Genomic DNA, 19,138 nt, shown 5'->3' on the forward strand with positions numbered 1-19,138 from the left:
CGTGGCCACGACTTAGCTATCTCGTGGCCACGACTTAGTAACTCGTGGCCACGACATAGTACCTCGTGGCCACGTCTTAGCTATCTCGTGGCCACGACTTAGTAACTCGTGGCCACGACATAGTATCTCGTGGCCATGACTTAGCTATCTCGTGGCCACGACTTAGTAACTCGTGGCCACGATATAGTATCTCGTGGCCACGACTCAGCTATCTCGTGACCACGACTTGGTAACTCGTGGCCACGACATAGTATCTCGTGGCCACGACTTAGCTATCTCGTGGCCACGAATTAGTAACTCGTGGCCACGACATAGTATCTCGTGACCACAACTTAGCTATCTCGTTGCCACGAGTTAGTAACTCGTGGCCACGACATAGTATCTCGTGACCACGACATAGCTATCTCTTGGCCACGACTTAGTAACTCGTGGTCACGACATAGTATCTCGTGGCCACGGCTTAGCTATCTCGTGGCTACGAGATAGCTAACTCGTGTCCACGACATAGTATCTCGTGGCCACGACTTAGTAACTCGTGGCCACGACATAGTATCTCGTGGCCACGACTCAGCTATCTCGTGACCACGACTTAGTAACTCGTGGCCACGACATAGTATCTCGTGGCCACGACTTAGCTATCTCGTGGCCACGAATTAGTAACTCGTGGCCACGACATAGTATGTCGTGGCCACCACTCAGCTTTCTCGTGACCACGACTTAGTAACTCGTGGCCACGACATAGTATCTCGTGACCACGACTTAGCTATCTCGTTGCCACGACATAGTATCTCGTGACCACGACATAGCTATCTCTTGGCCACGACTTAGTAACTCGTGGTCACAACATAGTATCTCGTGGCCACGGCTTAGCTATCTCGTGGCCACGACTTAGTAACTCGTGGCCACGACATAGTATCTCGTGGCCACGAGATAAATAAAAATACACACATGTCACCTTTGTGTCACCGTAATTTTTTAAGTTTCCTTGAATATACTGATTATTCTCGCTGTTTGGTTCCAGGTAGTTGATACGTCCGTCAGCTTGCCAAATTAAAGAAATAATCATTTGTCCACAAGCAATCATGAATTCAACACGTGTATGCATCTTTTTCGCTTGCATATCTTTTATAGCTGGTCAAACTCTGAGGAGTATATTTACGAAACATTTTGTTATAGAAGATTACCGCTGTAGCAATGAGACACAAGTCGCATTTAATAAAAGTGCCATTTACCGGTATCTCAGGTGTATTGGTGATTGTGGAAGAATGAGTTCCTGTATGAGTGTTCTATACGATCTTGAGACCTTGTCATGCATTGGTTGTAACAATGTCATAAGCGTGGAAGACACAGTAGAAAATTCAACTTTGATGGCTTTTCAAAAACAAGGTAGGAATAATGTATAGACAGTGATACGTATTTTTTTGCAAGACCAGGAGTGATATTTTCCTCACGTTTTACACATTACTTTTACATATCGTTTATATCCGTAGCTGCTTATGTGAATTATCGTACTTTCACTGGTATGATTATGGGGTTGCTAATGATAAATTGAAGAAATAACAGCTCGGAAAGCTGAAATGAAGAACACTTGGCCGAAAAAATTGCAACGTTCTGACACTAAACGCGAATTATTTAAGCTGAACACTTACATTTGCTCGTAGGGTGTGTAGGTTAAACTTTGTCAGAGATGTTATCGTGCGGTGTAAGAAACTGTGATATTGTACATGTAACGTATTAAAACAGTATTTTCAAAAGATATAACTAGAAAACTTTTTCTGTGTAAATGATCTCAGATATCGCTAGAAAATGAAAATTAAGAACAAACATTTCTATTGGCTAAAGCTGCACAAATTGGTATGAGCCGATTATACATTGGCTGATCTAAATAAAGATGCTGAATCTAACTATAAGTAGCAAAAAGATAAAAAGAAGGGAATGAAATATCAAAATAGCGGAAAAAGAACTATGTTAAGTATAAAAGTCCAACAACATAACTTATTGTATGATTGATGACATTATATTTAGTGTTTACTAGGTGAAAACTTGTATCTTTCATACCAGACTGAATATGTTTTTGCCGAAGACTAATTACATGAAGTGAAATCTCTATTGATGTATTTTCCATTGAATTAAATAAATCAAGTTTGTCGAGTATGATTCTTTTTCTTTATAACTATATTTTCTTATATAGTGTATTAATACAGAAAACAAATTGCTCTAATATATATTTGACGAACTACATTTAGTGGTGTTGTACACAGCATTTTAAAACTATTGAGCTTTATTCAGATATCTGAAATATTATTGTATACACTTTTACGATTGAGTCACATTCTTTGATCTAACAGAGTATCTTATTGATATACATTTTATTTGCAGTCGGATTTACACCTACGCCGACAACAACGACTACGGCTCTTCCTGCATTCTCATGCCCGCCCGACGATTCTATTTTTAGAACAGTACAATTGTCCGATGGGGAGCATTTCACTTACAAGTAAACCATTTTATAATACATACTAAAATCTCAGTTATGTTACATGATTCGTTTTTATTTCAAACGTATCATCATATACAAATGTATATAAAAACATAGAAAATTGTAAAGAAACTCCACTGAGGTTCTGAAGTCGAAACAACAACAACAACAAATGAATTTCTTACAAAGATCCGTCGGGGCACTTAAAACAGAAATATATACAGATATATAAAATAATAGTCAAGATATAAACATAGATATAAATTTCAAAAATCGTATTTTCTTGCCATTCTGAGTCCGATTCGAGTGAAAAGCTATGCATTTTGCTTAACTAAAATAAACAATGTGGGACAACATATGTTTTGTTCTCGGGGAACAAGTTAAAAATGAGTGTTGATACTTGTACATATTTACTCATTTTTGTTTGGAAAACATTGGTGGGGAAATATTTTCAATGATGTCTTTTTGAGACTTTTTTCTTATACATGACTTTTTATACATAATTTAGAAAGCATGATTTTTTATATTTATTGCGATATTGGTGAAAACTCTATGTTTGTAAGATGAGAAAATTATAGCCCGCAATAAGTAAATACAAAGTATATATTACATTGCAATAAAACGCATTCGGATTTAATCCACGAGAAAGTTTCAAAGTCTTATATTTTGCTAAAGTAGTTTATCATAAGTTGGTACCAAATTGTTTTGACAACACTGTGTTTAAGTGATATGCTTTTAAAACAATAACTTTTTAACAAGTAATAACAACTTATGTAGTTAAATAATATCGTTTTCTTTTTAAGGAAATGGTCAATACATTGATAACGTGCGTTACCAATGCCCCCTATTATGCCAATTATAATATTTACACAGTCTAGCCGATTTCAGCTTGAAAACAAATTTTATCAAATTCATAGTAATAGCTGAAGTCATTCATAGTCATAACTGAAGTCATTCATAGTCATTGCTGAGGTCCTTCATAGTCATTGCTGAGGTCCTTCATAGTCATAGCTGGGGTCCTTCATAGTCATAGCTGGGGTCTTTCATAGTCATAGCTGGGGTCTTTCATAGTCATAGCTGGGGTCAACGTTTTAAAATATTCTATCAAGACACTGTCTACTTTATTTCGGTTTTAGTGTCCAAATTTATTTGTCATTCAATGAAAACGCTGTATTTCTTAATGAGTGTTAATTGTCATAAAAGAAGAAAAGTCGATATTATTTTTAATTCCGTTCAAAGTCGTCTTCTGTTTTTTATAGTGCTTCATAAATGACATAATAATGTAAACATATACCAAGTCCCCAAGTATGTTTGTATTTATCCGTAGCTGTTCTACAGAAATTATCGCTCCCGTCGAAGTTTCTTATTCCTGTAGAACAGCACGGGTGAACATATCCACTACTTGTTGCAGTTGTCAACATCAAAATTCATTATATTCATTAAAAAGTTATTTCAATATCTGAGTAAAGTTCGTAGCTTATTCCAACATTGATATGTGTGTCTACAAATATATATATAGAGTTTATTTTATGTATGTTTGTCTATACTTAATGTGCATTCTCAAATTGATTTTGCGTTTCCCTGGAAACGAGGGGTTTTGTTAGAATAAATTAAACCCAAAAAAAAAAAAAAAAACCCCGTAAACTGTAAAGATAATCAAATTTCTGATCCGCATATTTGCCTTTAGAATAAACATATGAAAAAAGGATTGAAAAGGTAAAATATTAAAAAAAACTTGAAATTTAGAATATCTTTACATAAATTAAAAACTTGAACACAAATCGTTCCAAAATTGTTTGTCTGAATTGAAAATTCTATATTTTGATGATAAGTTATACATTAAATTAAACGTAAATCATACAACATAAAAACTGAAAATTAGCGATCTAAAAAGATTGGCCTGTGCAACATAGTCTACATTAGTTACACAGTATCACCAGATTCTGTTATTTTTGACTTGTTGCTATCACCATTTTTATGTTGAAATCAGATTATTTTATACTAAATAATAAATAATAACTTAGAGCATAACTATATTTTACAATGGCAGGGTGATTAAGACGTTTGTGACACAGTGGGATGCTAGGGCAGCGTGTAACGCCCTTGGTGGATTCCTTGCTCGCGTGAAAACTGTTGCCAAAATGAACATGCTTCTGGATCTTGTCAGGAATTGTTCAGGTATGAAATATGCAATTTTTGTTTCCTGCCTTTGATTTGGAATCTTTTCCTGAAATTAATGAGACTTTATGTCCTTTCAATTTATGTATACTTAAGACTTAATGTCTTTTGAGCTAAAGGGTAGTTCGGACTGGCCCTCTTTCAGTTTTAAGTATCTGACACTTTCAATTCATGTAGTTTTTGAGGTAGATGGAAGTGACGTCAGTATATACTGGTAACGACGTCATTTGATGTATAGATTAGTAATTAACATAGTTATTTTTTTAAGATAAAATAACATAGTGTTAGAAAAAAGAAAGTTAATATGTGATCTTGAAAATATACAGCATACTCTTTGATAAAAAAGGGGTTTAACCCCTCGAGCCGGTAGAGGTTGAAAACTTTGTGAAATAGATAGTTTTATATGATTATATAAATTTTTTACGACATTCGGTCTTTTCAGATTTAACTTTTTAATTAAGATAGTTGAGAGAATTTCAGACAGTGTGTACGATAGACTAGTCCGATGGCAATCACGCAGATTTTAATCTTCTGTAACAGGCTACAATGTTGCCGAATACTATGTTGATGGAAGCAATGCAAATGCTACAGATTATTATTGCACCAGGGGCGTGGACGTTTGTGGACGGAGACCCAGTCACTATGTCGGCAGACTTTTGGGGGCACACGGATATCCAAATAACCCAAACATTCAACATTGCTTACGCATGCAAAATGCAACTGCAAACTACAAGTTTGATGATTGCTTATGTGCCCTTGTATGCTACTATATTTGTGAAAAATAGATAGATCACTAAGTAATACATGTATAAGTGATAACATGTTAATTGAAACAATTTTTTTTTTTGTATCAGAGATGTTTAATGTTGGTATAATTTTTGGCCTGCAAAAAAATAATAAATAATATATTATTTAATATATATATATTGTAAGGCAATATTGACCTGCAAAACTCATTTATTTTTGGAAGCTTTTTTCGTTAGTTTCCGTAGTTGATTATGATTAACTAATTGATTTCAATGATAGGAAAGTTCTCGATAATTTATTTTATACTAACGTCCAGTCAGATTTCTTTAATATTTTTTTAAGTTATATGCAGCATTAGTGGATGAATCATTACTTTAATTGCTTGTGCCCTTTCTTTGAAAAAAAATCAAAACTTTGAAATATAGATGTGTATGTAATTTTATACAATGGGTGATTGGCATGTACAAAAACTTAGTAGTCAAGTTTCGCAAAAATATAATAATTAAAAGAACTTAAAAAAATGTTTCATCACGATCCGAACCTACAACCTTCCATTTGAAACTCAAAGTCTAAACACCTTATCACCGAGGCTAGTTAGGGCAGGTCTGTAACTTTAAGTTATACATAAAACATGTATACTATATTGCCATACTTTAAAATCCGTATGATTAAACTTTGAAATCCAATAGTCACCGACCAAAAAATGCATTGATGGCCACATGTCTCGGATCAATATTGTCAAACAATAACAGTACTGACATGGAAAACCTATCATGTCCACCGTTTCTTTAAATCAAAACCAGTTAATTTGTGTTTGGATTGGAGAAGTGGTGTTACTATAGAATCAATGAGTATTGAATATGTTTTTAGGATATTGCACCAATTCTTTTTTTCGTATATATTTTTCAAAGCATTGTGTACACGCACGCTATATTAACGGCATTGGATCTTAACGTAATATCCCTCACAATGATATGTGTCATCATGCGTAAATAATAACAAAATAAAACCTTAAAGCAGTTTTCATCAATATGCAAATTTTCATGGAATTGTTGAAAATGTATTGAAAATATGATATTGCTAAGTTATCAAATAAAGTAGTTTACACGTTGCAAAAGGCACTTAAAATCAAGGTAAATTGCCAAAAAAGCTATCAAAATGTGTGCAAAAATACCTATTATTGCGGAAGTCACGCAGCGGGTATTATGGTGATAACCCTGCAAAATAAGTCACATATAAATTATTCTTGAATCTTCAATATTTTTACATTTTTTTAAAATCTTAAGATATATTAATAAATTTTGATTTTCTTGAAATATTTTTTTCACCTGAAGACATGAAGCTTTAACCTGCAGCATTTGTGAAATGAATTTGACCTGCTTTTAATTTTAGACAGTCCATTCTAAGGCTTAAGGATTTCAATGTACGTGTGTATAAATAAAAAGACACATCGGGATTTTATAGCAATATTTGCTTTGATTTACATTTTCATTGTGTTAAAGCAAGTGTGAAATATATAATCTAATAGATGTTTTCTTTGTTTTGTTTTATTTTTTCGAACTGTAATACTAATTATGACGCACTTTTTTAGAAGTAAGAAATTCCGTTTCTTGCCTCTGAATTTGACTTCTACAGCCTCCAGTTTAGGACATTTCAGTATGAAGAAATATCGAGATAAAACCATGGTGTTGTATAGTCAAACATTTAAGACTGGTCCCCTTTACTCTTTGGTGGTAGTAAGGGTAATTACTTTAGAGTTAGGGTAGGGTAACAAGTTAATAAGAGATATAAATGTAGATTTTCCATTTTGGAAACTAACGGGGTTTCAACTCAAACACGAACTATAAACTAAATAGTCCTGCGCGATAACCACTTGGCCATGTCGTGCCACTGTATTTGTTTATTTGCGTCGTATTTATGTTGTTGTCGTCGTCGTTTAAATTTTTTTTTAATTCATTGTTTTTTTTGTTTGTTTTTCTTTCTGTTATTATTTTGTTCAAATGCTGCTTATGTTTAATTCTCTTAAATGATTTTTCCTCTGTTTCTTTTTCCTTATTGTGTCCTTGTTTTATTGTTTTATAATTCATGCTTTCATTTATATATCTTATCCCCTTACAATTTACTAACATTTTTATTTCATACAAGCAATTTCTTCAAACAATTTTTTTTGAAGCAGATATATTGCATTAAAGACTTTAAGGAAATACTGAAGCGTTTTCCCATGCCGATATATCTAGCTACATGTTGTTTATAGTTTATTAGTTTAGTAGTGTCTCATCCACATGTACACACATATATTACAACTGAAAATACATGTTTACAAAATGTCATCCTTAAAAAAGAATCATATGAGCCTATCATAGTTTGCTACATACATTTTACAGGTATCAAATTATACTATCTACATGTTAAAAGTTAGATTACCATTTCTCATACACATATAACTCTTTTAAAATAACCCTTCACAACTATAACACTGAAATAAAATATAAAACTGACACTATTATGTTGTTTGCAAAGTCAAATAATTATGTTAGATTCGACTTAAGTATTTTTCTTTTTTGCTTAAGAAAAAAAAGAAATATTAGAATTTATGTATGTTTAAATTAAAACCCATATGTGTTAGTGAAACACCTCATAGTGTAACATGTTAACTGGAATTAAATAAAAAAAACGACAAATATATACATTTTTGTTATGAGCTTTTGGGTTTTGGGCGATTTTAAACCCCAAAAATACGAAAAAATCCAGCAAAGAAATTACCCCTTTTAAAATCATTTTTTTAATTGTTAATTTTTTTAAAAATCTTTTTTTAGCAAGGGAAAATGCAAAAAGGTAAAAGGCGCCCACAAATTTTTTCCCAATTTTGCGTAGGTTCAACGGGGCCCTTTGTTTTGTAATTTAAAAGGGGTTTAAAACAATAAAAATTTACAGGGAAAAAAATTTTTTAATGTAAAAAGCCCTCGTATTGTTAGTGAGCTTTAACCTAAAATATTACTTTGGTTTTCCCCCGGTAAAAAAGGGGATGTGACGGAACTTTAAATTTTTTTTTCCCGAGAAAAATTTTTCCCCTTACATGTTGTTTTGCCCTTTTAACTTTTTTGGGAAAATTTAAAGATCATAAGCTTTCTCCATTTTTTTTAAGTAATTTTCTGTTTATGAAAAATGACCAAAAATTGAAAAGCATTGCAACGCTTAACACACTAACTAATTAGGCTACGATAGCACATTAATACAATTATCAATTCATTTCTGACTTATCTACATTTCTTAAAAATTTTGCATGTCTTTCTCTCTTATAGTGCCCCAAATGTTCTATGTTAAAATTCCGATGTTATGTTTTTATGCTTTTGGAATATATTGGAGTTAAATAAAGTTAACACTTGAGCTTTAAATCAATACTTTAAAATGTGCAAAACAATTCTATCTTTATACCACTCACTCGTCCCCACATTCAACCCACGAAAAAAGAGTTTCATTTGTTGAAAAATGTTATTTTGGTTGAAAATTGCAGTAAAATAACTTTCATGATGAAACTTTTTTATATAAAAAGAGCGCTTTTTTGCGTCTGCACCAAAATTAAACTGGTCTGGATATTGTCGTTGAAAAGGGTGATAACTTGACGAGGTGTGAATGCTCTGATGATTCCTAAATTACGAATATTTTACGGTGAATTGAGCGTCAGGATGACAAAATATGGTTATTTATATTTGATGCTATCTAATATGATAATTTTCAAAGTATTTAACAAAATATAAATAAGGGGCTTTTAATACCCGCTTTCTTTTGGTCGCATGAAACTTTTTTTACTGCCCCCGTGATTAGGGTTTACATTATTTTTTTATCTCAAATTTTAATTAAAAAATGCATCCTTTAAATTCAAAAACCCTGGGGGGAAATCCCCGAAATCGTATATACAAAAGAGTCATTGTTGCAACTGTGTAGTATTTTGAAATCTGATAGCAAACACAGTTTCTCTTCACTATTTTTGTTAACGCGAGCATAATTTAAACTTTTATTTCTTTCATTTGAAGGTGAACTGTTGATAGGACAAAATGTATTTCATTCTTTATTCTTTGACGTTATCTGTCTGTCTTTCTACCTTGATGTTTGAGGTCTCCGGAAATAAAGTTTTATTGATTTCTATGGATGGATTTCGATGGGATTATATAGAGCAGGTGGATACACCGAATTTTGATGCATTTGCTGTTAATGGTACAAGAGCCCAGTATATCAAAGGCAGTTTTGTTACAAAAACATTTCCATCACATTTTTACAATGGCAACAGGTAAGTAACCAAGACTTTTTTTCAACTTCACATTTTTCAATGCAATATGTACAATTCTTGCATATAATAACGGCGATAGGTATTTATCAAGTGTATTCAAGAATATATCTACACATCTTTAATGCTGACTGCTGTTTCACCAAAGAGCGATCTTTAACTGTTTTCAATAATGGTGACAAATATAATTAAAGGGGCTTCACTGAGGTTTTTTGACACAACAGATATAATTAAAGGGGCTTCACTGAGGTTTTTTGACACAACAGATATAATTAAAGGGGCTTCACTGAGGTTTTTTGACACAACAGATATAATTAAAGGGGCTTCACTGAGGTTTTTTGACACAACAGATATAATTAAAGGGGCTTCACTGAGGTTTTTTTTGACATGACGGGTGACTGATTTTTAATTCAGATCGTTTGCTACCTCCGGTGTTTTTCCAGAATAATTATGACCTAATACCTTAAATTGAAAAGCGTCGCATGGCTTTTTTTATTTCAAATCGGGCGAGGAATTTCAAAAATATCTAAATATTAAATAAAATCATTACTACAAATATAATACCATGGTTATATTACGAAACTATTTAAAATAGATAAAATTTTCAACACCAGGTATATTTTCTACTTTAATAGTATAGTAGTTTTTCCTTCTTCTTTACCGCATGACTTCGTCTAATGAGATCATTTTCTATAATTTTAATCTGATGCAGAAGATACAGTACACTTAAAAACAAGTCGCCAAATTTAAATCTTATATAACTTAGTTAAACTTTACGTTGAGTGTTTTTTATTTTTTTCATGTTCACTTGAATAAATTTGTGTTTCTTGATTCAAATACATTCGATTGTCTTTTAAAATACATATATCATTTTTTAATACAAGTTTTAAAGAAATATTTTATTTATTTCAGGTTTATATGAAGAAAGTCACGGAATCATAGCCAATAGTATGTATTGATCCGAATTTAATGAATATTTCAACAAAAGAAGCAAAGAAACAAAATGGTGGGACGGTGGAGAAAACCTCTTTGGGTAACAGCACGAAAGCATGGTCTTAAAAGCGCTGCTTACTTTTGGCCAGGCGACGAGGCAAAAATTAAGGGTTTGAGACCGAAAATTTTACTTTTTTAAAATTTTTTGGCCAAATACCGTTCCGATTTTTTCGTATTGACTTGCCGGCAAAAAGGCTCTCGGGTGATATTTGATTCCTTTTTTAATGGTTTTTTTCTTTTGTGAACCAGACCCCTTTTGGGAAACTCTTTGGACCAAACACCAAACCCCAAGTGAAAATTTTAAAATTTAAAGAAAAAGGACGACCTTTTTAGGGTATTTTTGTTTTGGAGTTTTTATAAAACAAATTTTTGGAACAATGTCAATGCATTAAACACAAGTTGGGTAACCCGGGATTTTACGGAGGTTTGCTAAAAGCAAAAACAAATTTTTAAAATTATCAAAATTTTATTGACATGAATGCTGTAGATGCTATTCCAACAACGGGACCCAAATGCAATATCTTAAACCCCGCGTAGATATGGGGAAAAGGGAAATAATTTTATAAACCTTACAAATGTACCTCATATCAAAGTGTACAGTAAAGATGATATCGCCTGAACACTGGCATTATAAAGAACACAGGAGAATTTTACCAGTTCTGGTGGTTGCAGAAGGGAAGGATGGGTTGCGTTAAAGGTATACTTGATTTTAACCTCTTATAATCATAATGTTGTTTACATTGTTGATAAAGATCCTGTAACACAATTTTTATGGTTTAATATCATATCATAAATTTGAATGCTCAAATTAAGATTTATCAAAATATTGAATGTTCCAAAAAGCATTATTTTTAAAGATATTACCGAATTTAATATTTCATGTAAATAAAGGGAGGTACATGTAATTAGACATTTTATTTTCTATAAAGTCTAAGTCAAAATTTTCCTATATGAAAAATAATGCCTATATTTTAATGATTACATTTAATGTGCACAAATATTTGCAGTACATATTTTATATATTCTTTAATGTTTGAAAAATTGTTTTATAACCATAATTATATATACATATATATAAAATTCACTTAAGTGTGGTATACAACCTCAGTTACAACACACAGGATCTTTAAGCTTTAATTATTAACATATCGAGGTAGAGATTTAATAAGATATATACATGTATAGATACATTATTAAACATTTTGTCAACAAGTTGATTCTTTATTATTTTAAAGACCGCTTATTTCATTGATTTGATTCTATTTGTGATATTTATGACACACGTGATATTGATAATTATCAAGATTTGATTAATTCTAACAAACGATTTTGTATTATGCAGGGCCCGGAAGAATACGGCGAGCCCGTACTTAGGAGCGCATGGGTATGATAAACACCCTTTCGTCGATTGAAGCCAATATTTTATGCCAGGGGACCAAACATAAAACGAGGATTTGAGTCGCTACCATTTAGTATCGTTGATATATACCCCCTAGTCTGCAAACTGCTTTGTCTAAAGCCTGCGCCTAACAACGGCACTCTTGACAATACGAAATATTTTATTGTAAATGACAATTCAGAATCTTGCCAAAGGGTCACATCAAGTTCAAGTACAATTGATTTACATATATTTATGTTAGCAATTTTATATCTTTTTCTAATCAGCCCGATCAGAAATATCTTGTATATCTTGTAAATAAAATGACTGATGCAAATTGAAAAACACATGTAAAGGTGCTTTTTTGTAACGCAGCTTAATTGAAATTTTATATGATATTATTCTTTACATATTTAATTTTTCCATCCGCTTTCTATATATAAGTGTCATGATGACTGAAAGGTCCACTTACCGGATGAGCGGACACTTTGAAAGAGGGGTGTGGGGGTGGGGGGAGTCACAATGACATTTTTTTACATAATCACGAAACGATATTTAGTTACATTTAACAATAACAATGTATTGCATTGCTTAACAATATCAATTCCTATTTTTAGAATAAGAAATCCGGAAGCAAAACGAACATTTGTTATTACTTAAATATTTTCATACATAGAATACAAAAAAAACAGATTTTATCAGTTTAGCTTTAAATTTGGTAAAATCTGAAATGGTGTATTACTGCAGCTGAACATCGTCTATTAAACTATCAGATACATATAGGAAAATATTAACACGCTTCGTCGGTAAAGTTGAATTGTTTCGTTGCGGACAAAATTTGCTTTACACGACTGGTATAACCATTGACGGTAACAAACAATGGATTTTATAATTATAATTAAATTGTTTTTGTTAAAGCAGTCATGAAATTTTTTTAAAATGTTAACAGCGCTTACTGTCCACTTAAGTAACCAAAAAAAGAAGTCACAATATTTAAAGTATATCCCTTAATCTTATGATTTATCTTGCAGTATTTATCAAACAATATTGATACTGCGTGCATAACGCAGTAAAGACTATTTTTTCCATGATTATTATAACCAATGTTTTAGTAAAAAAAAAATAGATTTTAAGTATCGTAAAAATACTGTTTTTTTGTTCACTTGACAGTTTTTATTTTACTTTTAAAAAGACATTTAGAAATTTTGATGAAAATCGGCTTGACGTTTTTATTGATGTTATTGATGTTTTCGTTTACGATTATAGGAAAAGAAGCGTTGAGGTCGTCTAAATACCAATGTAAAAAAAACAACATATGTATTGTCCCGATAAAAAAAAAATTAATAAAAATCTTAATATATATATTAGTTAATTGGTGATTCTTAAATATATACTCAATAGCTTTTAGCATATTTCTTGACCGATCATAAATACATTTATTTTTCTTATTCGACTTTGTTGTATTGACATTTAAAGCGCTTGATATTATTTAATTTCTATCCGATGAAATATATTTAAACTAATGGTAATAAAGGATGATAACAAGGACGGTGACAGAAAGAAATATTCACCTATTCAACGAAGACAAGTAATGTCAATAGGTGTAAAGTCATGGGTGAACATTTTGATATATCACACGCAATGGGATATGATATCTATTTAATTGTACTGGAAAAAGTCAAGAATATAAAAAAGCATTTAAAAATAAAACACCTTGCACCTGATATGCGCGAAAAGGCGGTATTGTTAGGGGGAGTGGTGGGGGATGGTGCAAAGAAAAATGATGTTACCATGTGGCATTACCCTATGACTTCGTCAACTAATACTTAAAGCATTTAGCAAATGAGTCACGTAAAATATAATCAAAGTATATAACATATGATGTCATTTAATCTTCCCTGGTCCATACTGATTTCTTGATGTTTTTGTATCCAGATTTGCTCGACAAGCTAAGCGGTAAAATAATAAATTCGAATATGTTAAATAAAAGAACCTGTTGTGTAAAAGTGCAAATGACTTTATATTGTTTTGTGTACGAAAAACCCAGTTATGACATTTTTACTTCACACATTCACGATTTCAACTTTAAGAATGCACAGCCTCGTGAAGTTGATGCAATTGAATTCGATAAACTCATGAGTTCATAAAGATGAAAATATTAAAAAGGGGATACGTCTACAATTGGCACATTTTCCATTAACATTCCAAAACTTGATAAAAAAAAGTTAGAAATGTATCATTTGAATATATTGATAAATTAAAAAATTAAAGAAATGTTGATAAAGTTCCATAGAGTGGTATGGCATTAAAATTTATATCATGGGATAATAATATTTTGTTCTTTAAATTAATTTATTATTTTCTAATAAAATTATATGTTTAAATCAAATTATTCTTATCACACTGCACTTGCCAACAACATCCGTATATTTATTATAAAGTGGTTTTTTTTATATCTAAAGCTTTTAAATTCTTATAATTCAACATAATTATTAAATTGTATTATAAAACTTCCATTTTAGACCAATTCATTTTTATATACACCTAGTTATTCAATATGTTGTAATGAATCGTAAATTTATGAAACTGACATCACGAATAAAGGAGTTGTATTGATGAAATTATTCAATCGCAATTTTTTGATAATTTCCGTCAGTCTTCGGATAAGGTTATTATAGATAATAGCCGAGAGATTCCGATTGTAAATCATTAATTTGAAATGTCCTTACCGGATGTTGTCGTTATCCTCGTCGTCGCGAAAAAATCTAAGTAATAGAAAGAGCACCGAAACACGAGGCTATCTGATTTGTACGAGGGGTCGTAGCCCCCGAGTATAAATTAGATTGCCGAACGTTTTAATGTTCTTTCTCTTTTGTATCATAGTCAAACATAAAACACGTTCCCTGTTGTCACAATATGAAACCCCGGAAAAAACGTAACCAATGAAGGAGCATCTGAATATGATACTTCTGTCGCTTTCCCTTTCTCTTCCGTCACAATGAGTAAACCCCAGCCATAATGACACAATCAATGGGCATGCTCTAGTGCGGGTAACTACATGTAATACCCGCACTCTAGTTAACGCACTGTGCATGTATATACGATTTAACTCTGAAACACTTTCAACAGAAAGGTCCCCAAACTATGATACAATGTAGACCATAACGCAATCATTTTTAGGGGTTTGTTATTTGTAGCTACTTGAAACTTGTAACACTTGATTATCATTTTAAGGTAAGAGACATTATCTGAAAGCAGTACAATAAGTAGTTATTTCCCTTTAAATATATATTATTTATACATATTGGTTATTTATTAGTGGTTACCTTTTTCAGACGAGACAAGCATTTACACCCTATTCGGGATTCTTGTTTAAAAAAGAAATTACGATCATTTGTTTAGCAATTATTCTTGCGTGAATTTACAACTTCGTACATAAAACGAAATGACGTTATCCTATCGCAACGTGCTGGAATTACGTCATTTAAAAGTACGGGGACAATAATTTCCTGCCTTGCAGACTGGCGTTCCCGTGAGTGTTACCTATGCCGGAAATTTCATCTGGCATGGGGGCAGATGAGCCGCGTGCCATACAACAACGTCATTTAGCGCATTTTATGAATGCACCACGTTTAAATGACAACATATAGACGGGAGCTATGTGCTTATGATGACGTCATTTCGCCGTTGTTATTAAAGTTGTAAATTCATACGCTATTGTAAGAAAATAGTTATAGATGGAATGACATTAATTTCCATGAACAAATATCTTATTGAGGTAAACCATTTTAAACATCAAATAATGTGGGAGAAAATGCAAGATAAAATATCTGACATATGCTTACGGTTCGGATCGGAATATCCGTCCCTCGGGAACCCGTTCACGGGCTGTAACTATGCAAGCCACATCACTGCCCAATGGGCGGGGTCCCCGAGGGACGGATATTCCGATCTGAATCGCAATATATGACATATATTGTTAATCTGTCATATGTTGCGGTTCGGATTTGAATATCCTTCCCGAGGGGACCCCGCCCATTGTATTCAGATCCGAATCGCAAACTTATGTCAGATATTTTTTCTTACATATTTTACCATTTTTATATATTTTAAGTTCCATTTTATTTTAAACTTCTTTACCTAAACAAAACAATTATCAGTGAAAATGTATGCCATTACACCAGAACAACAGGTATGAAAATAATGGTAAAATCGAGTCATCCTAAGCGTGCCATTGTACAGCACGCGACTCATCTGTTACCCCACGTGCCAGCTGATATGCAAGAATGACACCGTACTGTACCGGTTCAAATATTAAATAGATCCAGTTATAGACATCGTCGGAACCCACGGTACACATTCTGCTTTTACTAGATAATATTCTTGTATATGGACTTATGGTAAATAGCCTGGGTTACCGAGGAGGAGCATACATGACAAAATGATCGCTAGTTAGTCTGGAGTTCCTTCCCCTTACAATACGTTATAAATATAGTAGTAGATGTAGACAGAAAACCAGACCAACGCTTGGTAAGCACTATTTTTTGAATTTGCGTACCTTACATCATAAATGTGGTTTTTCGTGAGTGATCAGGCGTCATTAGACATAAAACACCAATAAAAGCCCACTTTTGTACAAAAAAATCATTTAGACTATTAGATTTAGACTTTAGATTATTATTATCGTGTTTATGTCTCCTCTGTTTCAGACTTATTCTCCGGTATTATGGCAGTTTACTTTCCATGATTAAGCGGGTAACATTTGAGCCGCTTCACGACAAAACCAATGTAATGGGTTTGCGACCAGCATGGATCCAGACCAGCCTGCGCATCTGCGCAGTCTGATCAGGATCCATGTTGTTCGCTATCAGTTTCTCTACCTGTTATAGCGTTTGTAAGCGAACAGCATGGATCCTGATCAGATTGCGCAGATGCGCAGGCTGGTCTGGATCCATGCTGGTCGCAAACCCATTATGTTGGTTTTGTCATGACGCGGCTCATTTAACAAAGTTCTAACATTTTATACTTTAATATATATTGAATCATTTATCATTTTTATCTTGCACAGTTTGCATATTTTGTGATCAGGAAGTAAGAGAAATATTAACCTTTTGACGAACTTAGAAAAAAAAAGAAGAAAATGCTTATCAAAACGATCACATTTCGAGTGGTTTTGTGAATGATAAAATGCTGTTCATTCAGATACGGTCCTTTTAATTGATTGCAGATTTATATCTAAGATAATACTTCTTTTTTAAACAAGGAAGTACTTAATTCAAAAATGAAACGGTTGATAAAAGATAGCAAACCATGTTATATTGAACAACAATGTTCATTTCAAAACTATTCGTTTTGTAACGTTTGATTTATTCATATGTCTTTATGAAAATAAATTGTACAGGATAATCAAATCGTTAATTTACACGTTTCGACACAAGATATGAGAAATATCATTTATTTCGTATTTTCATTATTGTATGTGGACGTTTGTTTCAACGGGGCTTTGGTGTCAGGATTGTGTACAATCTGTGAATGGGGATCGTGGTCAGGTTGGTCTGACTGCAGTAAAACATGTGGTGGTGGGCAGAGAACAAGAAGCAGGTCTTTATGTTGCAGAGCAGATGCAGATCATATGGACTGTTTGATTGAATGTAGAAAGACTTGGTCTGATGGTAGAGAGACTGAAGCATGCAATACCAACTGTCTTAATGGTGGAGAATATGTCACATTATATTATTATTTTAAATACTGTAAATGTAGTGATGTATTCGAAGGAGGATGTTGTGAAAAACGTATGTTTATATAATGTTATTGTTCTTTCTTTTCTGTAGTATTTATATTTTACTTTGCTTTTTTGACTATATAATAAGTATATATATATATTAACTAATCATTTTGAATTATTAAAATAATCTTGGTTACATGGAGTACGATTACAGAAGTTTGATATGGATCATTTTTTATTGGGAAAGTGAAAACAAGCTAGACAATATAAATATAGTACAATAATCATTTGTTATCAATTTTATAACGAGAATAAACTTACGCGGTTTGTTTCAATAATAATATGAATTGGAAGTCTACAACGTAAAAACGCAGGGATATCTTTGCTAACATTTTATAAAGTGTAATAAAGAAATGACACAGATTACTCTAAATGTTAGTTGCATGAAATCAACCTAATTTACGCATACAATAGTTCCATGTGTTTATTTTCTTTCAGGTAAACCAACTAAAGAGGAACCAAATGGTGTAATAAGTTGCCCTGATGTATGCCATTGGTCTCCATGGGGGGCATGGAGTGGATGTAGCGTTTCTTGTGGCGGTGGTGGATTGCAACAAAGAGAAAGACGTTTGTGTTGTTTACAGGAATATGGAGGATTTGAACGTTGTGCAACAAAATGCCATATAGAGGACACTAATTATGTTCAGGAGCGTGTATGTGGAGAAATATGTTTAAACAGTGGAACATTAAATCGTGATAGTGTTGGATGCCAATGCCTTAACAGAACCTTTGGTCATTGCTGCGAGGAATGTAAGTCTGAAAAATATACTAGTAAATACAACTTATAAATAACAGTTTCAAATTAACATTGGTTTAAGATTATTGCCATTAAATGCGCGCTTTTCTTTTAATTTTTTTTATGTTGATGTATTTTACTGAAACAACCGTTACAGGTAAATATTTGTTTCATAACAACACAGGCAAAAAAACAAATGAAGTGTTTTACCAGGGGGCCTTAAATCCTAACAGACCATTTTTACCTGATTATTTATCTCAGTATGTTTGGAATTAAAGATGATTTGCTTTGCCATTTTAATATTTGCTTTTTAATATTTATATGAACGTTTCTTTTCAGTATTACCCGGTTGTACACCTTTTCCTACGGATGTCATATTTGTACTTGATTCTTCTGTCAGTCAAACAGAAAAACAATTCCGTGCACAGCTAGAATTTGTAAGAAAGTTTGTCGAAAAAGTTAATATTTGTACGGAGGAATTTCAGATTGCTGTTATAACATTCTCTACTGAAGCAAAAATAGAAATCACCTTCAACCAGTCGGTTAACAAACATGTC

At 32.5% G+C, this 19,138-nt stretch overlaps 1 protein-coding gene and 1 pseudogene across 1 annotated transcript; both read left to right on the forward strand.

Moving 5' to 3' along the window:
• Positions 1-1,029: 1,029 nt before the first annotated feature.
• Positions 1,030-5,442, forward strand: LOC132726217 (uncharacterized). The gene is made up of 4 exons (XM_060711496.1): positions 1,030-1,386; positions 2,380-2,497; positions 4,530-4,657; positions 5,198-5,442. Exons 1-4 carry the CDS (start codon positions 1,083-1,085, stop codon positions 5,440-5,442), a joined length of 795 nt encoding a protein of 264 aa, XP_060567479.1. The 5' UTR covers positions 1,030-1,082.
• Positions 5,443-9,313: 3,871 nt separating this feature from the next.
• LOC132726218 (bis(5'-adenosyl)-triphosphatase enpp4-like) lies at positions 9,314-12,699 on the forward strand (annotated as a pseudogene).
• The last annotated feature ends 6,439 nt before the right edge of the window (positions 12,700-19,138 follow it).

The sequence above is a fragment of the Ruditapes philippinarum genome, unplaced genomic scaffold (assembly GCF_026571515.1).
Source record: "Ruditapes philippinarum isolate M1 unplaced genomic scaffold, ASM2657151v2 ctg8774_1_1_1_1, whole genome shotgun sequence".
Classification (NCBI taxonomy): domain Eukaryota; kingdom Metazoa; phylum Mollusca; class Bivalvia; order Venerida; family Veneridae; genus Ruditapes; species Ruditapes philippinarum.

What these genes read in the sequence shown, in the direction of transcription:
- LOC132726217 (XM_060711496.1), top strand. Translation starts at nt 1,083, where the DNA reads ATGAATTCAACACGTGTATGCATCTTTTTCGCTTGCATATCTTTTATA. An exon ending in GATGGCTTTTCAAAAACAAG is followed by an intron (nt 1,387 to 2,379) that starts GTAGGAATAATG and finishes TTTTATTTGCAG; the next exon opens with TCGGATTTACACCTACGCCG. An exon ending in GGGGAGCATTTCACTTACAA is followed by an intron (nt 2,498 to 4,529) that starts GTAAACCATTTT and finishes TTACAATGGCAG; the next exon opens with GGTGATTAAGACGTTTGTGA.